This window comes from Engraulis encrasicolus, chromosome 8, assembly GCF_034702125.1.
Source record: "Engraulis encrasicolus isolate BLACKSEA-1 chromosome 8, IST_EnEncr_1.0, whole genome shotgun sequence".
Taxonomy (NCBI): domain Eukaryota; kingdom Metazoa; phylum Chordata; class Actinopteri; order Clupeiformes; family Engraulidae; genus Engraulis; species Engraulis encrasicolus.
This window is the reverse complement of record NC_085864.1, coordinates 9,544,431-9,569,644: the sequence shown is the minus strand read 5'-3', so window position 1 is coordinate 9,569,644 and position 25,214 is coordinate 9,544,431. Positions and strand designations below refer to the sequence as shown.

The window sequence follows — 25,214 nt, the reverse complement described above, 5'->3', positions numbered from 1 at the left end:
GACTTGGCCCGACAGGAGCAGAGATGGAAGCAGTTGCAGCACCAGTTCACTCTGCTGCAAGGAGAGGTGACCCGGGAGAGGCAGGAGAGACCGGCAGCACCATGGGGGTTTTCAGCATCGGCTCCAGTATCTGCAGTCACAAGTCCAGTGGCAAGACCAGCTCCATCGAACCAGGCAGCAGCAGTGACAGCGGCAACATCAACCACAACAGCAGCAGCAGCGGTTCCGGAGGTAGCGACGACATCGACAGCAGTGGCAGTAGCTCCAGAGCCGGCGACAGCTCCAGTGGTGACAGTGACGGCAGCTCCTGTGATGGATCCAGCGACGACATCAGCAACAGCAGCAGGGGTGAGTCCAGAGGAGGCAGCAGCTCCCATGATGGCTCCAGCGATGACGTCGGCAGTAGCAACAGTGGTTCCAGGGGCGGCAACAGTTCCAGTGTTGGCAGTGGCGTTGGCTCCGATGACTGCTCAAACGGTGACAACAGCAACTCCAGTGACTCCAGGGGCGGCGACCATGACTCCAGAGGTGACGTCAACAGCGGCTCCAGTGGCAGAGGCGACAACAGCAGCAGCAGCAGCTCCAGTGATGACTTCAGCAGCTCCAGGAAGCATCCCAGCATCCCCCGTTCCAGGGACACAGTGGCAGGGTAATGTGGCAAGTCCTGTGCCAGGAGTATACCCGCAGGTGTTTTCATATGCTGGCTGGAGAGGTCCGAAAATGCAGAAGTACACAGAGGGAGAAGACATCGAGCACTTCTTGACTGGCTTCGAACGCATTGCTGGCGCGAGTGGTTGCCCCAGAGAGCAATGGGCAATGCACTTGGTCCCTTTGTTGACTGGCAAGGCCAAAGCAGCATATATTGCCATGGACTTTGAGCAGACCATGAAATATGACTCAGTGAAGACCGCCATACTGGAAAAATTTGAAATAAACCCAGAGACCTACAGACAGCGGTTTCGTGCACTGGATGTGCAACATGACGAGACCCCAAAAGAGCTGTATGTTCGGTTGAAAGACTTGTACGACAAGTGGGTGTGCCCGAAGACTCGGACCAAGGAGGAGATCGGCGAGCTTCTGGTGCTAGAACAGTTTCTGAAGATGGTCAACGGTGAGGTGCGTTTGTGGATCAAGAAGCATAATCCCAAGGATGCGAAGGAGGCAGTCAGCTTGGCAGATGCTTTCATGGCGGCGCAGAGCAGCGGAAGGCCATACAAGCTGGGCGCAACACGGATCTACCACACACCAATGCCAGGTAAAGCAGATGGGGGGCAGTCTGCAAACCTAGGGAGACGTGACCAGGGCCCTCCAAGACCAGGGCCACCCAGAGACTTTAAAGAGCAACCAGTGTGCTATCATTGTGGCCAGTCGGGTCACATCAAGCCAAAATGCCCCAACAGGAAGCCCAAGGATGCTCACGTGTGCTGCACTCCCAATGGCGCTGGTGAGCTGGACAATCAGCAAGAGTCCTTGGCGGAGGTGATCATCAGTGGAAGAAAGCTCAAGGCCCTGATCGACACAGGAAGCAGCCAAACACTGGTGGGTGCCAAATGGGTGCCGAAGGCCACAGTGCAGACTGAGCTCCTAGTGCAGATACGCTGTATCCATGGAGATGTGGTATCATACCCTACAGCAGACATCTACATGCAGATCGCTGGCCAGGAGTATCTAGTGACTGTGTGTGTAGCTGAGCACTTACCTCATCCAGTGGTGCTGGGCAGAGACATTCCGGGACTGGTGCATCTGATGGATCCTGTGGAGTGCAACATGGTGGTGACGAGAGCCAAGGCAAAGGAGGCGGGGCCAGATGTGTCGTGGGACGTACTTCCGTATGCAGATGCTCCACGCAAGACCAGGCAGCAACGGAGGCAGGACCGTTTCAGAGGGACGAGCCTACCAGAGACACTCCCACTTCCAGACGCGGGTGAGCTTGATCCTTTTCACCTACCACCTGACATTAGAGAGCTGCAGGCATCAGATGTCACTTTGAAATCCTGTTTTAAAGACTTACAGCCAGATGCAGAGGGCAATGCTGAGGGTGCAAAGTTCAGGCTGAAAGATGGCATCCTTTATCGTCATGGCGACGGAGGAGAGCAGCTAGTAATGCCAAAGCCTCTCCGCACAATGGTGTTAGAACTGGGACACTCAGTACCATATGCTGGACACTTGGGGCAGAACAAGAGCTGGGACAGAGTATCCAGAAGGTTCTACTGGCCAAACATCTACATGGACCTGATGAATTTCTGCAAGTCTTGTCCAGAATGCCAGCTGAGGGCGAAAGGGGGGAAACTGAAAGTGCCACTAATCCCAATGCCTATCATTGATGTTCCTTTTAGTAGGATAGGAATGGATATCGTGGGCCCCCTGGAGCGGAGCAAGCGTGGCAACCGCTACATCCTGGTGGTGGTGGACTATGCGACGAGATACCCAGAGGCGTTTCCCTTGAGGCAAGTCAAGGCCAGGCAAGTGGCCAATGCTCTGCTACAGCTGGTGACCAGAGTCGGAATCCCGCACGAGGTATTGACGGACCAGGGCACCAACTTCACATCCAAGCTGCTCAAGCAGGTCTACCAGTACCTTGGGATCAAAGGAATCAAGACAACACCGTACCATCCTCAAACTGACGGGTTAGTGGAAAGATTCAATCAAACACTAAAGAGCATGTTACGCAAGTTTGTTGCAGATTCTGGCGCAGACTGGGACGAATGGCTACCATACCTGCTGTTTGCGTATCGTGAAGTCCCACAAGCCTCGACAGGATTCTCACCGTTCGAGTTGCTGTATGGCAGAGAAGTGTGAGGCCCATTGGATGTCATGAAGGAGGCATTGGAAGGCCAGCAACCACAGCAAGGTATGAACATTCTATCATACGTCATCAAAATGCGTGATAAGATGGAGTCTCTTACCGATCAGGTGCAGGAGAATATGAAGGTGGCCCAGGCAACACAGAAGAGTTGGTACGACCGATCTGTGAGAGACCGTTCCTTCAGGCCGGGACAGCAAGTCCTGCTGTTGTTGCCCACGACGGAGAGCAGCCTCCTGGCAAAATGGCAAGGACCGTTCACCGTGCACAGGAAGGTAGGCAAAGTCACCTATGAAATTCTCATGCCAGGCCGGAAGAGGGACAAGCAGACCTTCCACGTCAACATGCTGAAGGAGTGGCAAGTCCGGGACGCAGCAGTGGCCAGGCGGGTGGAGGAAGAGGAGGATGCTGAAGAGCAGTTCTTTCCGGTGGAGCAGAGTGCAGAGGTGAGCCCAGATCTATCTCATCTTTCACCAGAGTGCCAACAGGAGCTGGAGGCCTGCGTTCCAGAGGGCGTGTTCTCAGAAGCTCCAGGTCGGACGCAGCTGGTGCAGCACCGAATCCAACTCAAGGCACCAGGACCAGTGAGACTTCCAGGCTACCGCATCCCTGCTCAACTCCTACCCAAGATCAGGCAAGAAATTGAGACAATGCTGGAGATGGGCATCATTGAGCCCTCTCATAGTGAATGGTCATGTCCTGTAGTACTTGTCCCTAAAAAAGATGGCAGTCTTAGATTTTGCATGGACTTTAGACAACTTAATGCAATCTCTGCTTTTGATCCTTATCCCATGCCCAGGATCGATGAGCTGATAGACCGGCTGGGCGGAGCCAAATTCTTGACGACACTCGATCTCAGCAAGGGATATTGGCAGGTGCCTCTTGAAGAGGGCACCAAAGAACTAACCGCTTTCAGAACCCCCTTTGGTTTCTTTCAGTTCACCATGATGCCATTCGGCCTGCAGGGGGCACCAGCCACTTTTCAGCGGTTAATGGACCAGGTGCTGGACGGGGCCCGGGGGTACGCATCAGCTTACCTGGACGATGTGGTCATCTACTCTACCTCCTGGGAAGACCACCTGACCCATGTCCGAGATGTGCTCCAGAGAATCCAGGCAGCAGGACTGACCGTGAACCCAGGAAAGTGTGCCATTGCTCAGACAGAGGTGCAGTACCTGGGCTATGTGATTGGCGGGGGGAAGATCAAGCCGCAAGTTGGCAAAGTCAGTGCCATCATGGACACACCCAGACCCACAACAAAGAAGCAGGTGCGTTCTTTCCTTGGGGTAGTGGGGTGGTATAGAAGATTCGTACCTAACTTTGCTAACCGGGCTGCCCCATTGATTGAACTGACCCGCAAATCCAACCCCAACAGAGTACAATGGTCTGATGAATGTGACAATGCTTTTAACGATCTGAGAAGTTGTCTGTGTAGTGACCCTATTTTGCAGAACCCTGACTTCAGCCAGCCGTTCACCGTGCAGACGGACGCTTCCGGAGTGGGCCTTGGCGCGGTGCTGCTGCAGGGCGAGCCAGGTGACCAGAAACCAGTGGTGTACCTCAGCAGGAAACTCTTCCCCCGTGAGCTCCGCTACTCGACGGTGGAGAAGGAGTGCCTGGCGATAAAGTGGGCTCTCGAGTCGCTGAGATACTACCTGGTCGGGTCAGACTTCATCCTGGAGACGGACCACCGAGCCTTGAAGTGGTTGCACCAGATGAAAGACACCAACTCCAGAGTTACCCGGTGGTACCTCTCGCTTCAGCCCTTCAAGTTCGAGGTTCGCTACAGGGCGGGTCCAGAGAACGTCACAGCTGACTACCTTTCTCGGGTTTTCGAGGACGAAAATCCTTGAGGAGGGGGTAATGTGACGGAGTGATCCCCACCGTCACGTCTTGAAGCGCTTCTGGTCTAAAAATAGCGCTTGTGGCCAGTGAAATCGCTATTGATGAAATAGGAACAATGATAGCGGTACAAACTTTTTCTACTGTTTTTAAACACACGGACACAAAAGGGTGCTTTGGTGCACATGGACAAACATTGTGGGATGGGGGGTGAAACAAAAGGGTGCCGCGGGAAAGCGGCAGAGTGTGAGTGAAAATATTTGTGTTTGTTATTTTTTTGTGCTTATGCAAACTGAACGGTGCTTGTGACTTTTTCCAACCGTGGCATGAAGCGCGCCATGCTGCACGAGTCAGCAAGCTCACGGAACAGTTGGACAATGTTAAAAACCTGAAAGAAGAGAACAATGACTTACCAGATACTTACCTGCGTGTGATCCTTGCTCGGCCAAGCCGAGTGAATGCGAGCTCACTTCCTTATTCGTGAGGAAGCGCGGAAACCGCGGAGGGATACAAGGAATGTCATGTCCGATTTTGTTTATGATTTATTTTTGCTGTTTAAAGCCTTTGGTTACATTCTTATTGTTTTGTAATTTTTGTTTTCATAGTTTATTGTGTTTAAAATTGTTTTGAGCAATATATGTGTGTCAGGAGAGATAATTAATGTTTAGTAAGAAACTAGTCCCGTATGGGAGGAGTTCTTCTGGTATATTAACGGTGCATTTGCAATGGAGAGGGAGTCTTACTTTGACCTCTGCTGTGAGAGGGTCTCCTGTTACCTCATGTCTGCTCTAGACGGTTTTGGACTTTGATTTAATTATTATTATTTTTTGTTTTGTTTTGTTTGTTTGTTTTGTTAAGTGTTAGTGTTAGTCTTGTCTGTCCACCTGCCGGCAGCCTATTTAAAAAATAAAAAATCCTTCATCTGCTTGGAACCACCGTCTCCTGGTACATTCCTCAGCCGCTTGACCTCACTATCTCACACCGTTTTTCAACACTCTTAGTCCCGCCCCCCAAAAACATGAATATCTTACACAGTTACATGGTAATTATGCTCGACCTCAAAGGACACGTAGCAACATGGGGTTTCTAAACAGTCTGGAATAGCCAGTAGCACCAAAAGAGTACATGTCACACGGAGAATTGTATCTGACACACTATACAATCTATGTTCACACCGGTAGTCTACGGTAGCTGAACGGTCAATGAAGGGAGCCAAAGTTACGGAAAGTGTTTCATCTGTTACTTATCATATTTACTGCTATTTCACCCACCCAACCCTGAAAGCACAGTAGGCCGACGAAGCTAGCAGGCTACAGCTAGTACTCACCGATTCGTGTTGACTGACACACAGGCGAGCACCAGGAGGCTGTTCCAATGTTCATACTTTCCACTCTTCCCGCACTGTGTTTGGGTACACAGGGCATTCCATTTCTAATCGCGGCGGCGAAGTGCACTGTAAACTACCTGGATACCGCCCTCAAAAGTGTGGAGTTATGTACACTTTTCGCACTCAACGGCCGCCATGTTTGTTACGTAGTTTCCTCTCTGGTTGAGTGTCAGATCGTCAAACTGCTGAATCTCTGTGATGACAGCATAGTTTAGATTCCAAAGACAGTAGCCATGTAAGAGAAAGGGGTAAGTCAAAAAATTGTCAACATAAGGAACAGTGTCTTCTGTGATGAATTGTATATTGGCGGTTGGTAAACTCTGATGACACGCGACAACTGTAATTTCCGTGAAGTGTATCAGACAGAACGTTGGGGTGTCTCAGATGGCGCACTTGTGCGCTTCGGGCACTATATTTCAGTGCATAGGGCGCTTTCAAAGTAAAATTTTGTTAGTTCAGTGCACTGAAAAGCACCTGGATATTGCCCTAACACTGGCGAAAAACGCAGTGCTTGAACGATGGATACTTCACACACTAAACGGGCGCCATGTGGACAATAAAACTGAAGAAATGTGATGTTCAGTTCAGTAGAAGAGATTGGTCAACTGTCTCCTGTATTTCTGTAAGTAATGTTGGCGAGACACCAACCTTTTCATGCCAAGCCAAGTATTGTACACAAAATAGCTGCCAGTTGGGATGTAGAAAATGTAAATACAAGCACGACACACTGTGCAATGTAAACAGTAGCCAACCGATATTTTGGTGAGCTATTGCTAGCTCAACCGTCACTTCCAGTCAGGGCACAGTGCATAGTGCGCCGACTTTTTCACAACACTATGCACTAAAGACCCCCAGTGCACTGTGAGCACTATGCACTGACTGTCAGTGCACTGCCATAAGTGGGGTATCTGAGACACGGCACGTGAATTGGACCTGCACTTCACCCTCAAATTTAGCCGTTAAGTTGAGGGTGGCGAGTGCACTGTATCACAGTGCACAGTGCACAGTGTGAAGAATGGAATACGCTCCAGCAGTCTCACGATCCGTTTCCAAATAGCCTACAGTATCTGTCAGGGCTCCTATAAATTATAATTCCAACGATCGAACATGCTATTCTTGCCTGCTGTCAATCCCATGTCTTCATGCTGCTATCGTTTCACATTGTTAGCCTTGTCATTTCTCCAGCTGCTACTGTATGTTTTTGTAATGGCCAGAACAACAATCGCGGTGTTTACAAATTACCTCAACATACTGTGTTTGAAAAGTGATGAAATCTGTAAGAACTAAGCTGTAATGTAGAAACAATGCGGACTCGGAAGTACATTTTCAAACGTTATAGTCAGTCAGGACAGCGTCATGTCTGCAACTCATCTCGCACTTTGTCTCGCTAGCTGTATAGTCAAGTGCATTTATGAAAATAATACACCAAACCCTAAAAAAGTGGTTTACAGTAGTATCAGATGTGCTTAATAACATACTAAAAGTCTACCAAAATCCGACTCCAGGAAAGGCCTGATTTTCAAGATGGCCGCCACTGGGCCCTTAAAATGACTGAAATGTAATTTGTTATTAGGATATGTCCTTGATGCATAAATGCTTATGTAGCAGAGTGGACCTCACTTGTTTAATCTAATAAGACCATAAAGATTAATTTCGATCTTTGTAGCACCGACTACGCCAGTCCCGTGGGACAATTGAGTGTTTCACCCAAGTAAAAAGGACACACAGGTTCGTCAGGACGAGAGACAAGGTGTACGGGAATAATCACTTCTCTTTTTAATAATAATATTACACATTTACAAAAGACAATGACACCCCCACATGAGCCAAGAAGGCCAGATCTTCCCAACCCCTACAGCCTAATAAATATTGCACAGCAACCCTTAAAACACAATAGCATAAATTACAGGACACGGCAAGCGCACACCGGAACACTGCACACGTTGGCTAGACTACACTTTTAAACCGCACGGCAAACAAGGGGCTACAGTAGGCTAGGGTGATCCGCGCACTACGCGGGCCCAATAGTGTGGAGTGAACAGAAAAGACAAACGAAACAAAACAATACACAGACTGAAAATAAAAGGCAGAGAACTCTCACTTTCTCCTGGACAAAGCAAATGAAAAATGTCACGCACACCTGCACACACACACACACACACAAGCACTAAATATCCTCTACGGCAACTACAGGGCGAAGCAGCAGCCCGCGGACAGCCCCAAGTGGAGACCCACGGCACCTGCGCAAAGTTACCATAGGGTACATATTATAAGCATGATCACTTCATAATTAATAATCATTGGTTAAAAAGGGAAAGTGTGACAACCTACCAAGACAGATGGGCACGTTCACGCACGGCAGGAGGAGAAGTCATTCACGAGACCCACACAATTTCCTAATAAAGTGATGGATGACAACCAGTGAGTCACACATGCATGGTTAATATGCGATGTGGAATAAAGGGAGAAGTGATCAGACCTACCATGACAAAGGGCAGGGGATAGCCAGCGCTTGAAAGGACGCTCACAACCACAACGTCTTTTACGAGTCACACCACAGTGACCAATGCGCACCACGCGCAAATTGCCATATTAAGGCGAAGTGCCAAGTCCTATGGTTGACTAAAGCTGGCAAACAACCATCTTAACTAAAACCGCCACAAGCGGTAGCATGCCTCCTACCTCCAGCAACAGGTGCCAACTTTTAAAACAGAGCACAATGGGCAATTGGTGCCCGACAGTCACCTGACGCCAACGCCCCCAGTTAAAGTTTAAAGCTGCAGTATCCATTATGTTACACTTACAATTGCAGTTTGTTGTTGATTTGATGTATGGTACTGTAATATTAGTGCAATCTGCCCTGGCATGTGTATGCTATGGATCGCTAACCCCATTGTTTGTATCTATTTTACTTTTTAAAAAAAACTTTTTTATGATTATTAATTATGATTATTTTTACTTCTTTATTTTAAAACTATTTGCTTTTGAACTTTTATTTGTGTATTTTAATTTATTTATGTATTTATATTGATGTAGGCCAGTGTTTCCCAACCTTTTTTGTCTTGTGTACCCCCAAGCCTTTTTCGCTGTGCCATGAGTACCCCCTAAGTCAAGTTCTGTATCGCTTTCTCCATCCCAATGTAACTAAGCTCTATATATTTGTTAAAATTTCATTTTTCCAAGTACCCCCTGCAATGTGCTCGCGTACCCCTAGTGGTACACGTACCCCTGGTTGGGAAACACTGATGTAGGCCTTTATGACTTTTGCCTTTAGAATAACCTTGAAATGATCTGATGTCTGATTAACTTTGTCGGCCAGAGATCACAAGCAATGAGTCAAAAGGCCCTCAAGATATGATGCTACCAATTCAAACTTTTCCAGCGCCTGACGTGGCCCCTACAGCCAGCAGGTTGGATGGCATTGCCAACTCCTACTTTAGGAAAGGTTCAGGCCCCCATCGCTACTTCTCCAATGCAGGACTCTTTGGCAAGAATACGCTTCAACTTCCACTGAAGTCTGTAGGTGTTACAAGCAAGAGAAGGCATGACTGGTGTTATGGCTGAAGGAGTCCAGGGATCACACAATAAAAGGACCTGCAGTAGCTGTCCAAACAGGGCACAAGTGGAGTGGCCTTGCAAGATGTCCAGCCAAATTGTGACACCATGGACGGTGTTCTCCCACTGCGTGCACTAAACGGCGGCCATGTTGACAATGACACGGAGGAAATGTGGCATTCAGTTCAGTAGAAGAGTTTGGTCAACAGTCTCCTAATTCTGTAAGTAATGTTGATGGCACAACAACCTATTTTTTCCACGACTGCACTAATCTCAGTGCACTGTGCACTGACTGTCAGTGCACTGACAAAAGTGCGTCATTTCAGACGTAGCCTATCAGAGCCGTACGGTTCTGAAATCTATGAGGTAACGGTGCCACCTAGTGGTTTGCCAACATGTAGGCACAAAAACTAGGCCTACCCACATCATTCAAGTACGTCTGTACGTGATTCAAGTCTGTCAAGTCATTCAAGTCTGTCAAGTACGTCAAGTACGTGATATCAGCTGTGATTTCAGTGTGGTTTTAGCGATCAAAATACCTACGATAGTGCCCTTCTTGGATGTGCGGGGCTTGATAACAAATGAGTGTAGTCAGAGAAAGAAGTTTAGCCACAGACCTCTATGTGTTCAACGAACAAAATGCATACAATCCCAGAATGCACTCGTGACGGATGGGCGGTAACTGACATATCAGTCCACGCCTTCCCGTGGTTCGCAGCGAGACGAGGGATGATGAAAAGCGCCGACTAGTGGTTACGCGCAAGATTGTACGTGGTACTCAAAATCACTGCACGAACCAGAATGGGATCTGAAACGCATCGCAAGTTCACAAGCCGACCGGACGAAAGGAGGCAAAAAGCATTTGTGATATTGATGTCCTTGACATAAACGGATTCAGGATGCTTTGTTTTAGTCGTAGTTTTAAATAATTATTTCCAGGTCAAGGGATCGGCGTTTCCTGTGCGGTTTGTACTGAAGATGGCCGGTGATGGAGGCACACTCAAGGATATCAATGAAATTAAATCACAATTCAGGACCAGAGAGGGTTTTTACAAACTACTGACATTATCGGATTCACAGCAGCGGGGAGGATTACCTCGAGGTCCAACAACGAGCACCACGGTGGGCCCTGGGTCAGGATCGGGTTCAATACCCGGCGGTGGTGTTGGACTGGTGCAAGGGCCCGGGGCTGCCTCATCTTCCAGTGCCGCAGCCAACTCCTCTCCAGCGGGATTCCTTCCTCCGGTGCGAGTCTCTATGGTTAAGCTTCAGCCGGAAGATCCCAGCGAAGACTCTGAACGTGTGTGTTTCAACATAGGAAGAGAACTTTATTTTTACACCTACACAAACATTAAAAAGGTGAGTGAACGAACGGGCATCTATTATGCATGTTCTTCTGTGGAGCTATACTGTCAGGGAGCTAACCAGCTAACTAGCTAGCTGACAAGCTACGAGGATTGCAAACGCTTGTGAATTTTGACATGTTTTGTACCACCGTAGCCCTATCCTGTATTGTGTGGTTGCCAGTTGCGACCATGAATTGTAAAGATGCCAGCCGAATGATAATTCTGACAATATTTCACATCTGGTAACCTACAACCAGACTCTGCCCTGACAGCACCTGCAGATGTTGAGGATGCGCATGCTGTGTGCAAATTGCCAGAATATAAACAACTGAACAATCCACGATGGCTAATAGCCACAACGAAGCGGTCGGCATCAGCTTCTAACACTGGTGGTTTTGATCAGTTATTTCTCACCATCGTGTGTTTCTGTCATCTAATCAATCAGTGAAGGGCATTGCAGTAGAAATGTACATACCAGGCTACTGGGTTTACAATGTGTCAGCATAGGCATACATTTCTGTGTTTGAGTCACATGACCTGTGTGTTTTTTTTTGTTAATGTTCCAATCTTCATAGGCTGTCGACCTCAGTAAGCCAATTGACAAAAGGATATACAAGGGCACTCAACCGACCTGTCATGACTTCAACCAGTATTCTGCTACAGCGGACAGCGTGGCCCTTATTGTGGGGTTCTCTGCTGGCCAGGTGCAATACCTGGATCCCATCAAGAAAGAGACCAGCAAACTATTCAACGAAGAGGTTGGTGAATTTTTAAAAAAATGTGATTGTGAATATCCTCAGAGAATGACACAATGCAATAGTTTCTGTCCCATGTTAGGCTCTCTTGGCAGTTGGAATTTAAAGTGACATCATGCACATTCATACATTAAGTCATTAAATGTCTGTTGATGTACTGGCTACGTGACTCATCACGAAAGGGCAAATATAGGCATACGTTTTTTTATAGCCAGCCTGGTGTTCTGTATCAGCTGAGAATTCCCATGCTGCCTTGCACTCGTTCCTGTCTGAAGCACAACATGGAAAGCTTATCATCTTTTCCTGAGTTTGGGATCCCCAAAAGGGGACTCAAACGGAAGCTTAGTTTGTTTACAGATCTTCAATCCAAACCCATATCCTACAAGAAAACAAGCCATGTCTCTCAGAGCGAAAATGAGAAAATAGCAGATAAACTTGAGAAAAAAACTTGAGAAAGGCAATATGGGCTGAAACGTTTTGTAAATAAAATTCGGCAAGATGGATAAGAGTGTGCGGTATCTTCCTCTCAAAAAGTGATCTTGCACCCGCTACCTGCACCTCGAAACCTCTGGTGTGCGTTGGTTTCCTCTTTCAAAAAATAGCAGGGTCATTTCACGTGAAATCAGACACTTTGGGACCCAACCGACACAGATTTCAATCATACTTGCTGTGCCTGTTTAGTAGCAAAGTAGCACCCCAGAACTGCATTTGTGTGAATCTGACACCAATATTAAGGGAGAAACAGACTAGCAAAGGTTTACATATGAGGGTAGGACACTATACATTCAGCCTTGATTATATCAGTCAGTGTAAGTCACGAAAAGATGTCTGAGGTGTTGTTTGAAAGCTCTTTTCTGGCTCTACAAATTACACAAACAGCATGGAATACAACAACCTTCAGAATATGAATTATGATACATTGAAAAATTAACAATTCAATATTTAAAAAAAAACGTATATTTTAAAATGGCCAGTTCCTTGTCTAAACGTAGCCTGCAATGTCATGAACACCTGAAATGCAGGTGTTTGGTTCTTTACTCATTTTATAGATAATGGGACATAAAGGTAGAAATGAGTTGTAATAAAGTAATAGAGTAGTGTCAGGGACAGGACTGGACTGACCATTTGGCATAACAGGCTTTTTCCCGGTGGGCCCTGCACCCTCACCCCCAATTCTAGGTACTCAAAAACTACACGGCTTCTGCTCAATGTCAATGGACACAGTGGAGGCCAGACCATTTTCAGCATTCAGAGAAGGCAGGGTTGAAAGAATAAGCTCAGTAAAGGAATTTTCTAAATGTTCAAGCATCAAAGGGTATGTTGTAGTGGCTAGTGGCTAGCATGTGTTGAGGAATGTATGCTGAGCACTGGAGAGGTGAAACTGAACTGCCTGTATCCTCATGGACCATCTCCATCCTTCAAATATTCCGATAAACATGCTGTCATGTGATATTACTATGGCATTACCATATTATTACTAGGTGATCTGTATGATGCCATATTTTTGAGTCCCGTTATCTCTGAAATGAATAAAGAACCAAACACCAGCATTGCAGGTGTTGTTCATGACATTGCAAGCTACGTTTAGACAAGGAACTGGCCATTTTAAAATATAAGTATTTTTGATATTCAATTTTTAATTTTTCAATTTATCATAATTCATATTCTGAGGGTTGTTGAATTCCATGCTGTTTGTGTAATTTGTAGAGCCAGAAAAGAGCTTTCAAATAACACCACAGACATCTTTTTGTGACTTACACTGACTGATATAATCAAGGCTGAATGTATAGTGTCCTACCCTCATATGTAAACCTTTTCCTAGTCTGTTTCTCCCTTAATATTGGTATCAGATTCTCACACATGCAGCTCTGGGATGCTACCTTGCTACTAAACAGGCACACCAAGTAAGCTTATGGTTGAAATCTGTGTTGGTCGGGTCCCAAAGTGTCTGATTTCACGTGAAATGACCCGGCAGATAAAAACATTTCCTCTGTGCTTTAGAAAACAGTAGTCTATGGGCAAAAGGAACTTTCAGAGCTGACTTCCCTGTTTACTATAAGAAGTGAACACATTGAAAATACCATGAATTCATCAGATATTCCCAGATTTCCATATGAGGTATCATTGTAAATCTTAGAATCTGCACTTTCAGAATATATGATCAGCTCATTATGGCCCCCAGCTCCAGCTGAAAAAAAAAAACAGCACAAAAGCATGATGATGCCACCACCATACTTCACTTAAGGTATGGGGTTATTTGGATGATGTTTTGCGCCAAACGTACCCGAATTATGAACAGAAAGTTCAACCTTGGTGGAGTAAATTTTGCGGGGGAAAAAAGTAATCTGTAATCTCCCAAATGCATGTGGGAAAATGTGTCATGGTCTGCTGAAACCAAGATTGAACATTTTGGACATAATTCCAAAAGTTATGTTTGGCACAAAACACTATACATCGGCCAGGTAACACCATGCATAAAGTCAAGCATGGGCTGCATTCCAATATCCACGCCCCGCCTAACTGGCCCAGCCTCCGTGGAGAAAACAATAAAGTTTCCCAGCTGTCAGCCTAGCCACAACAACTTTTTGGGGGAGTTTTTCATTCACCATCCCAATTGTAAATGAGGAAATGACATTAGAATTATTAATTTTCGGTCGTCAGTGACATCATCATGACATCGTCACAAGCAGGCAAGTGAGCAAGGCAGGACGGGAGTCCACATATTGGGATCTACCCATGGTGGTGGCAGTATCATGCTATATGAGTGTTGTTCTTCATCTGGAATTGGGGTCTTAGTCAGGAAGGAGGGCCACAGGGGCCATGGTAGTGGCACAAAACCTTTGTGCCATCTTTCAGAATGACAATTACCCTAAGCACATGCCTAAATCAACAAAAGAATTGCGTCACCACTTACCAAAACAAGATTGAGGATTTGGAATGGCCCAGACAGAGTTCAGACCTATATCCCACTGAACATCTGTTGGGTGATCTGAGGAGGACTGTGCACTGGCAGACAGGATGTCGGTTTGTTTACATCCGAAAATATTATTCCGTCTCTTAATGTTGCCTTCTCTGTTTTCTTCCATGGTGATTTTGGCTGGCACAACTTCCCTCCTAAAGCGTCTGATCGACAAGACAAAGGTGACCTGTCTGAAGTGGTTACCGAAATCAGAGAATTTGTTCCTGGCCTCTCACTGCAGCGGGCACCTGTACTTGTATAATGTGGAGCACCTGTGTGGAACTACGGCTCCCCAATATTCACTGCTGCGTCAAGGTGAAGGATTCGCAGTCTACGCCTGCAAGAGCAAGACGCCCCGTAATCCGCTGCTGCGCTGGGCTGTGGGCGACGGCGGCCTGAACGAGTTTGCCTTCTCCCCCGACGGTGTGCACGTGGCCTGCGTCAGCCAGGACGGCTGCCTACGCGTCTTCCATTTTGATTCCATGGAGTTACAGGGGGTCATGAAAAGCTACTTTGGCGGGCTGCTCTGCGTGTCGTGGAGCCCCGACGGCAAATACCTGGCCACGGGGGGCGAGGACGACCTGGTGACGGTGTGGTCGTTCACAGAGAGCCGTGTGGTGGCGCGCGGACATGGGCACAAGTCGTGGGTAAACGTGGTGGCCTTTGACCCCTTCACCACCAGCCTGGAGGACGACGAAACAGGGGAGCAGAGCGGGAGCGAGGAGGACTTGCATCAACCAGGTGGTGTTGGTGTTGGTGGTGGAGGAGGAGGAGGAGTAGGAGGTGGGGGACTGCATTTTGGAAGGGTGCGCACCAGTAGCACGCTCTCCCGCCTCTCGCGGCACAGCTCCAAGGGCAGCCGAGCGCCGTCCGTGACGTACCGGTTTGGCTCGGTGGGCCAAGACACTCAGTTCTGCCTGTGGGACTTGACCGACGACGTGCTCTACCCTCGCCTGCCGCTGTCCCGCGCCATCACCAACACGTTCGGCTCGGGGGTGCCCACCTCCGGCAGCACCAACATCAACGCCAACCCGGCCGCCGCCGTGGTGGAGGGCCACCATCACCCCTCCACCAACCTCCACCAGCCGCCCACGCTTCCGCTTCCGCGCTCGCTTTCTCGGTCCAACTCTCTTCCGCACCCTGCCGTGGCCAATGCCTCCAAGGGTCAAAGTGGGGGGGACAGCAACAGCGGGGGTGGCAGTGGAGGAAGTAGCAACGCTGGTGGTGGAGGCAGCAGCGGTGGTAGTGGTAGTGGTGGTGGTGGTGGGGGGGGAACCTCCGCGTTTAGCATCGGCCGCTTTGCCACGCTTTCCCTGCAGGAGCGCAAGTCCGACAAGAGCAACAGCGAGAAGGAGCACAAGCGCTACCATAGCCTGGGCAACATCAGCAAGAGCAACGACAAGATCAACATGGCGCCGCGCAGCAGCCGCCTGGACGCCTCCAAGGTGCTGGGCACCACGCTGTGCCCTCGCATGAACGAGGTGCCCATGCTGGAGCCGCTGGTGTGCAAGAAGATCGCCCACGAGAGGCTCACCGTGCTGGTGTTCATGGACGACTGCATCATCACCGCCTGCCAAGAGGGGCTGATCTGCACCTGGGCCCGACCCGGGAAAGTGGTAAGGCTTCAAACATGCATCTTACTTACTTTTTTAGCTTACGCCTACTGCCCAACTTTGGGCATAGGCTACAAACAAGTACTCTGTATCAAACATGCAGCACTCGGCCAAAAAGGGAGAAGAAAAGGCAGCAGTCTGAGATTTGGCAAAAATAGTAAATGTCTTTTGATAAGTCACGTGTGGCACAACTGTTAAAAAACACGTTGGCCTACTCATTGTCATTAGGGAGCAAGGTCATACTGTACGCACGCACTCTACAGGCAATACCACTCTTTCAGACGTATCAGAATGGATTCTGATGGGTTAGTATGCCTCCATGCATTTGTAATAACATTTTCAAAGTTTTGTGAGAGCCCACCTCGAAGGCTTCTTTTTAAGCAGGTGCAGCTTTTCAGGGCACTTCGGTCATCAGTATTCACAAGGAAGAGCGCGTCACTGTGGTGAACCGTGAAGAAGCATAGTCCACGGGCCAGGTGAGATGTCGGTACCACTCAGAGGGGCAAAGGTTGCTTATATTTTTTGAAAAGATACATGTCTGAAGTTAACATTTTTGTATGATAACCCTTCTGGAAGTACAGCCAAGTTAGGGTTATCAGCCGTTAAAGTAACACCCCCCCATCAAAAACAAAGGTTTTTAAGATGGGTGCCTGTCTTTCTACTGGCCCTTGTTTAAGACATATAGGGATGGTTAATTTTGTTATGTGTGGTATCGTTGCGAAGGGGAGACTCTGAGCTTTCATCCGACACCTTTCGAGAACATTTTGGTTAAGTATAGCCCTCCCTGCAGCTTTTCAAACATTTACTCAGACACATTTTTTTCAATTTTCGCCGATATCATCTCTTGTCTTTTCATACTGTGGCATCAGGGAGCATCAGAGAAACCTATTTAAAACTCTAAAATATTGTCTTGAGTATCAGGAATCTGAATATATATCCTTTCACTATGTTATCCCATTTTTAGGGGGTGATTTTCAGTCTTGTATCAGGCATGCCACTTTTTTGTTGCTGTTTTTTGTGTGCTAATGTCTCGTATAGTCAGGCCTTTTTGAGACATTCTGCAGTTGGTTATCATAGCTTGTTATATATCATCAAGGAAGCCGACAGGGGGGGACAAAGGGATGTCTAATCCCGGGCCCAGGGACAGAGGGGGCCCAGAATTTGATCCTTATTACATTGTATGTATTGAATTTGGGGCCCTTTCCGATGTCTTTGTCCCAGGCCCAGCCAAGGCTGTCAGCGACCCTGTATATCATATGAAAGCTTGGATTGTATAGTATACAGATATGACCATGTATTTGGTGTACCTATTTGCATAGTAACCTATTTGCATAGCAACGGTTGCCAATTTGTTGTTATGACTGAAACTTCATTATATGTCCAAAATACCTCAAGACGTTTCAACCTTGAAGATGAATTTGAGTGGTAACCGTAATATATCTGACTCCCACTCCACTTTTCTTTTTTACACTTTTTTACATGACCCCACACTACTCTATCAGTTCCATGTAGTGGTAAACTGGCAACGCTTCTAGGGCCATTCTGCAATTGGTTATCATAGCTCATTATACACCATATTAAAGCTTGGAGTTTGCAGTGTATGGGATATTATGATATATTTTGCTGTACCTATTTGCTTAGCAACGCAGGTAAAGCATTTTCCTTACCAACCAGCATCAATGATACAGTTTCTCAGCGATTCCATTGTGTAATGATACGTGAATCCTGACTACTTGTCCTAATATCAGTGTTGTGATGCAATACATCAAGAGGTTATATACAACGTCTGCAACATATGTGATAATGGCCCATTTGATGTTAGTCTACCAACCGAAATCATAGCAAATGTGTGAGAAATACAATAGGCCTTTAAACATATCGTGTCAACTTTTGTAGACATATTGTGTCATGTTAAATATGACTTAAAAATGTTTGGTTACTACATGTCAGACATACATGTATCTTAATTTTACATGTGCTTAGCAGAAGAGATGGAGAGGGAAGAGAGGGAAAAGAGTTGAAGTTGTACTCAAGTGAGCGTAGGCCTATCTTTCTTAAATCTTACTCGAGGGGTAAGTAAAAGTCATGTACTCATCCAAAATTCACTCAAGTAAAAGTAAAGTAGTTAAAAAAAATGTACTGAACTTAAAAAGTAATTTGATGAAAAAATAGTTCTTTGTTACTTTCAATTAGATGTCCTCTAGTGGCCTAGGCCTCTTTTTTTGGTCTTTTATGGCTCATTTTGTGACAGGAAAGGATTGGCGAGAGAGAGAGGCGGCAGTCTGGTGCCCTATCTAGCGGTCCATGCCTAGTCCTTTTGAGATGCTCTTCATTTAGTGGTTTTGTTTAGTCAATAATGACACATCTGGTGTTCCCAGACAGGCCCTCTTGCAGGAAATCCAGCAGGTCTTTCATCATTACAAACCTAAAGGCCAACTTCAGTCTTGGGTAGTGATTTGAACAGGCAGCAGGGCTTTGTTGCATCTGGTATTGGAGACCTAGACTGTATCAGAAGTGTCATGATTTATAGCAAAAATGTTAAAAAACTGTCTGTGATATAACAGTTGAAGATCATGAAGAAGTTGAACATTATTGCAAAGGAAAGAGTGAGGGACAATACCATCAGAAAAGTACAAAAAGCTCATTGATGAATGAAAAACATGTTTGGAAGCTGTCATTGTCATTGTGCACCCAAATACTACTGCTGAGGACTGTATACTGACCATTCAGAAGACAAAAATATAATTTCAGCAGGGGATGTTTTCTTGGCACACGTTGGGCCCCTTTGTACCAATCAAGCATCATTACAATGCCCCAGTCTACTTGAACGTTGTTGCAGGCAGTTAAATGGCTTCTTATTGAAAAAGGGGTAGGCTACAGCCCAGTACCAGCCCAGCAAGGTGTACCTAAGTAGCAGGTAAGTGCACATCTTCTTTGTGTATGCATTTTTTCTTTCTAAAGTGGTATGTAGTATACAGTATACAGTTTTATGCATAAGTCAGTATACAGGTGGGATTTTCAACCTGCAACCCTCTGATCTGATGTCCATCTCCTGAACCACTACGCCACAACTGCCCCATGTGCTGTTATAGTATGTGTAACATGGCTGTTATGTAACTGTATGAATGCCACAGTTGGTCCTACTCTCTACATTTACAGTGCATGTGCAGGGAGTACTATTCAGTGTGATATGAGGTTCTGTGCTATTGTGACATTAGCACATGTAGAGTAGCAGGGCAATAACAAACCCATTACATCTACTGTGACTACCAGGTTCATAGAGGTCAATGCTCAGCATGGTCTCCTATTGTAATGCACTGTACTCTACTGAACTATACACTACTGTACCATACCGTTCTCTACTCTATTTCACTCCACTCCATTGTTCATTACTGCTGCTTGGGTCTAGGGATGGGTATCAGTGTATGCCTGGAAAGTGAGCTGCAGTTGCTCAGTTGGTACACCAACACATGTGAATACAGTACATGTATGCATGTTGATTCATCGGTGGCATGGTGTAGTAGTTGTTGAGGCAGTATGAAGTTCAGAACTTGTGCTGTCTTTGCAAAGCTCTGATGACATTGTACCCCACTCTTCCTTTGCAAACCTCTTCATGATCTTCACCTCAAATCAAGTGTTCTTGCAGAGGGTTTTTAAATGTTGCTGTAAATCATGATACATGTGGTACGACCAAGGCCTCCAGGAGGAGAGAAGTGCCGCAAATTCTCCAATTAAATAAACAAGTTTTTAATGTGACAACTGGAGAGTGTGCAGCACTTATCTCCTCCTGCAAGTGTGCAACTGCACTCAGGACCCGCCAGGTTAGTGGGGGGATTAATTAACCAGTGCTCTCCACCATCCTCTTCCATGACTGAGGCACCCCAATTATGGTACCGTCCCGCTGCACTGCTGCCTTTCGGATGCCCTTTGGGGGCTGCCCCCTTGCACGGGTGAGGCATAAATGCAATTTTGGTGTGTGTCGTGTGCACAGTGTGTAGTGTGTTGTGGCGGGCTGTGTCACAATGTGAATGGATGTAGGAGTTAACTAGTTGAACTTTCACTTCACTTTCTACTACTAAAGACTACTAAAAAGGGACAAGTTAAGGGATGAGTTTATGTTGTGTTTATATACAATTGCTATGATTTCAGTTGCAAGACTAATATCATAGGGGACATTATCACATATATTTCTGGTATACAACCTGGGCGCATAACAACATTGATTTTAGGACAAGTAGTCAGGATTCAGACACCATTATGACACAATGGAATCACTGAGAAACTATATCATTGATACTGGTTATGGAAAATGATTTGCCTAGTTAACATTGCTCTGCAAACAGGTACACCAAATATATGATAATATATAAATATGCTACCCACTCCAAGCTTTCATATGGTATATAACAAGCTATGACAACCAACTGCAAAATGCACCTAGAGGTATTGCTTCCTGAACTTTATGAGAAAATGGTAAAACTGTGTTTTGAAAAAAATAACATGCCTCATACAAGACTGAAAATCACCCCCTAACATGGGATAACATAGTGAAAGGATACATTTTCAGATTCCTGATACTCAAGACAATATTTTAGAGTTTAAAATAGGTCTTTCTGATGCTCCCTGATGCCACAGTATGAAAAGACAAGAGATGGTATCGGCGAAAATGGAAAAAAATGTGTCTGAGTAAATGTTTGAAGAGCTGCAGGGAGGGCTATACTTAACCAAAATGTTCTCAAGAGGTGTCGGATGAAAGCTCAGAGTCTCCCCTTCGCAACGATACCACACATAACAAAATTAACCATCCCTATATGTCTTAAACAAGGGCCAGTAGAAAGACAGGCACCCATCTTAAAAACCTTTATTTTTGATGGGGGGGTGTTACTTTAACGGCTGATAACCCTAACTTGGCTGTACTTCCAGAAGGGTTATCATACAAAAATGTTAACTTCAGACATGTATCTTTTCAAAAAATATAAGCAACCTTTGCCCCTCTGAGTGGTACCGACATCTCACCTGGCCCGTGGACTATCAGTGTCACGCTGTTCCTTGTGAAAACTGATGACTCTAATAATATTCTCAAAAATCAACAACATATTGTGTAGATGGCACGTACGTGACGACAAGACTGTCTTTTATTGATTTGGGAAACTTTTGTTTTGAGGCTTTGAACAGTATGCAAATGCAGAGTAGGCCTACAGTTGGCTATGTTGTTTTTTTAAATGAAAAAAATATATACAAGGCCCTTCCGTGGCCTAACGGTAGGGCACTCATTCGCTATGCGGCCGACCCGGGTTGGATTCCCGGCCAGGGTCCTTTGTCGGTCCATCCCCGTCTCTCTCTCCCCACTTGCTTCCTGTCACCATCTTCGCTATATTGTTATAACTAAAGTCAAAAAGACCAAAAAATATCTTTAACATTTTTTTAAATAAAATAAATAAACAATACAAAAAGTGATTTTATTTACATTGTGATCTCGTTATCAAACATGTTGGGAAAAAAATAGATAATGTGATATTTTTTTGCTCATGTCACCCAACACAACCCTAGGTTACTGCTATTTGTTTCAGCCATATCATCTGAATATGTGGGAGACCTAGACTCCCCTGATGTGGACAATTTTAATTTTAAAATGGAGCATGGAATCACTCAATGCTGATGCTAAAAGGATATATTTTGTGATATCTTTCTCTTCAATCTTTTCTATTTTTACTTCTACTTTTGAAATTTGATGGCAGTAAAGTTCCCTAAGTCTTTCTGTATGTCTCATGACTAGCAAAGCATTGACAAGACTGTGTGTGGGGCTATTATATGTTCTGATAAGTCCATAAAACTTAATGTGACGTGATCAAGAAGTGCATGATTTGATACTTCACAAGCAATGTGTGTGATAATTCACCAGTTTAATTCTAAATCACCAGAAATGAAACCCCATTGAAAATGAATGAAATTTGAAAAAATAAATAAATAAACTGGTTAGTTAACACCAAAACGTGGCATGGAAATCTACAGGGTATATTGAAGAGTGAAGTGTGGGTCACCAGGTCAACAAACAAGAACAGCTGACAAAGCATCAAGGATATCTGGGCTTCCATAACTCCCATGTACTGTTTCTGCCATTGACTTCAATGTTAAACACATCATGGCAGTTATTAAGACAGAGAGAGTACCAACCAAGTATTGAACGTTGCATGATATGTAGATAGTACCAAATTTCAACTGATTTGATGTGACCTGAATTTTGCTGAAGAAAATTGTGATTTTATCATATTATTCTAATGATGCGAATTCCTCAATTCATGGGTTTTTTTAGCTGGAATCCCAAAATATGCAAAAATAAACAATTGAATGATTGGAATAGTTAAAAAACTGGACCATGAATCTATAATCCATGACAGTTTAACATTATTGATGGAATTATGGAAATAAATCAACTTTTTCATTCTATTCTAATAAAGTGGCCGGGAGCTGTATGCCACCTCTTAACTGACACTTTTTTTCTCAAGTGAAAGTTTAATGCAAACCTACTGCTTTCTTTTTTTCTGTTAAGTAAGTGTGTGACTGACTGCTTTTCTTTCTCAATGTTAACAGCATCCAAACCAAACACTGGGAGCACAGAACGGGAGTTCGCCCAGTGGCACGGTGGTATAGCGGCAGGAGAAAGAAGACCATGATTGCACAGCTTCAGTTCCACTGCAGGCCCCCGTCCTTCTTGCCGTAGGTTTCTTCCTCCCAGAGGTGTCAAAACTCTGGTTCAGAAGTAAAAACCCTGCTGCAGTTCCCTGGCCACACGGGTGACTTCACTACACCTTCAGCGTTGCTTCTAGTCAGGCCAAGAGCAATACAAATATTGTTTCTGAGCTCCGGAGAAATCGGGAAGCAATCAACTTTGAGCAGCTCCAACGGCCCTGGGAAGAGGTGTGTTCAAGACAGTGACGTGGTTTAAGCAGAGACGTTCTATTGGGACTAAGAAAATGTTTGTTTTAAACTTTGGCACAGCCTTTTCTGGCCTCAACCAGTAGCAATCAAGGGAGGCGGGTCAACCATGCAGTTTGGGAAATGTTAATTGTTATGCTGTAGGTCAGGCCAAGTCTTGGCCAAGTCTAACCCTAGATTTGAAAGTCGATGATAATCAGTCTACTTCACTGTCTACCGGTACAGTGTCCTCATTACAATCTGATGACTTAGAGCTGGTTGGATCAAATTTGTGGCAGGGTTTTTTTTTACTTTCTGAACCTGGGATTGACACCGCTGCTTCCTCCCCTATCCTCCTTGCGTCTGTGTGCACACACTGGCCAGAATGCCAGCATTAGGGGGAGTCACCCTGAAAAGGCAATGTACGTATCTACTTAAAAGGACTTTGACTCGCTGTGGACTGATACAAGTTTTGTTTTTCTCTTCCATTTCCTGCTTTTTTATTTTCATTGGTTTTTTTTTTCAACTTGTTTTAATGATCATGGATTCCAGTCCTGTTCTTGTGCCACTGGTTTGGTCCCCAGATTGCGGTCCTCTGTGAGACGCCTCCTGAAGTATTATGGGAAAAGATTTTCAGTGAGCAGTAACTTTGCTCACCAGAGTAATGCCACGGCCAGTTTTTTAATTATTATTATTATTATTATTTATTTATTTTACAATGAGATTGTACTAATTTATACTGTAAATACTGAGACTATTAATGGAAGGGAGAAGTGTGTAACACCAGGACTCATAAAAATGAAGAAAAAGAAGATTCAAATAATATATGAACGTCATATATTGTACATAATGACACATTAAAAGTGAATGTTTGAAATATAGGGGGTGATGTACTATTCCTTTGTGCTAGAGTTCTTTGGGGAAAATGTGTATGTTTTTTTTTTTTTCGGTCACCTCGTCCAAGGTATTTGATCACATTTCTCAATGCAATGGCAGCCGTGCTCTGATGGTGGAGTTCTTTTTTTTCTACAGCAAGTCTGCCTTCAAATCCAAATGGAGCATAGTCTAGCACTATCCATACAGCTGTGGATCAGGTATTTAAGCCTAAAACAGTGTAGCATCCCCTGAGCTCCATTCCTTTTACACCTGCAATGCCTTGCAACATTTTGCACATTTTACTGTTGAAGTTGAAGCCCAAGGAGTACTGGATGCAGTTGCTTCAATTTGTTTGTTTTTTTGTTTGTTTTGCCTATTATTTTATCTCTTCCTCACTGTCCTTCATTTTCTCTGGATGTACCATCTGCCCTTAAAGCGACATTCCACCATTTTTTTTAAATGTTCTTATTGTCCACCTCAGCCTCAATAAATAATTGAGTTTTACCTTTATCATGTTCTTCCAGTCGTTCTCTGCGTCTGCTGATATTACTTCTTAACATATATCTTTGGACCGGATGGGACCATGCTTGCTGCTAGCATGATCCATCTGGTCCAATAATATGTTCTCTTGGAGGTACACAAGTCATAGATCTGTATAGAGGACTAGATATGTCGCTGCATACTCCAGTACGTCCGCATAGGTCTGCCATATTAGCTGAGCCAAGCTGTCCTCAGAATCTGCAGTAAACCGAAGTAAGAAACATTGAGGTGCTTAAATTTTGTTCCGGTATCTCGCATGAATTGCACCAAAAAGATAAATGGCATGTGATCCAATATTCAGTGAATGGCCAGAGCGTCATGACTTTTTTGAACACCAGATGGTGCTGTCTGACCCAAAGCAGGAGCAGTGAATGGGAAAGTTTAGATGACTCAGGCCAAGAATGCTAGAAGTTTTTTTTCTCTCTTCTCTTTTCTCTACTCTTTAGCACATTGAATGACATTTATGTATGATAATGTGCTAGTTCTGTGACCTACAATTTTTTTTTAAAAGATATTTTTTGGGGCTTTTTATGCCGTTATTTAGGACAGGATTGTGAGAGTGTGACAAGAAATGAGTGGGAGAGAGAGGGAGGAAGGCAGAGGACCTCAAGTCAGAATCGAAT

At 45.3% G+C, this 25,214-nt stretch overlaps 1 protein-coding gene and 1 long non-coding RNA gene across 2 annotated transcripts; one reads left to right on the top strand and one right to left on the bottom strand.

Annotated features, from left to right (window-relative positions):
• Positions 1-7,670: 7,670 nt before the first annotated feature.
• LOC134453490 (uncharacterized) lies at positions 7,671-8,802 on the bottom strand. Its single transcript, XR_010035625.1, has 3 exons — positions 8,516-8,802; positions 8,364-8,428; positions 7,671-8,272 (listed from the first exon to the last, which is right to left on the bottom strand). It is a non-coding gene; the product is annotated as an uncharacterized LOC134453490 (long non-coding RNA).
• Positions 8,803-10,366: 1,564 nt separating this feature from the next.
• zmp:0000000529 (WD repeat-containing protein 20) lies at positions 10,367-24,561 on the top strand. Its single transcript, XM_063204953.1, has 4 exons — positions 10,367-10,946; positions 11,509-11,691; positions 14,809-16,263; positions 22,852-24,561. The coding sequence occupies exons 1-4, from the start codon at positions 10,566-10,568 to the stop codon at positions 22,909-22,911; spliced, it is 2,079 nt and encodes a 692-aa protein (XP_063061023.1). The 5' UTR covers positions 10,367-10,565; the 3' UTR covers positions 22,912-24,561.
• The last annotated feature ends 653 nt before the right edge of the window (positions 24,562-25,214 follow it).

Excerpts from the sequence above, each read along its gene's own strand:
- zmp:0000000529 (XM_063204953.1), top strand. The coding sequence starts at position 10,566 with ATGGCCGGTGATGGAGGCACACTCAAGGATATCAATGAAATTAAATCA. Across the intron at positions 11,692-14,808 it reads GCAAACTATTCAACGAAGAG|CGTCTGATCGACAAGACAAA; the intron begins GTTGGTGAATTT and ends TCCCTCCTAAAG. Across the intron at positions 16,264-22,851 it reads GGGCCCGACCCGGGAAAGTG|CATCCAAACCAAACACTGGG; the intron begins GTAAGGCTTCAA and ends CAATGTTAACAG.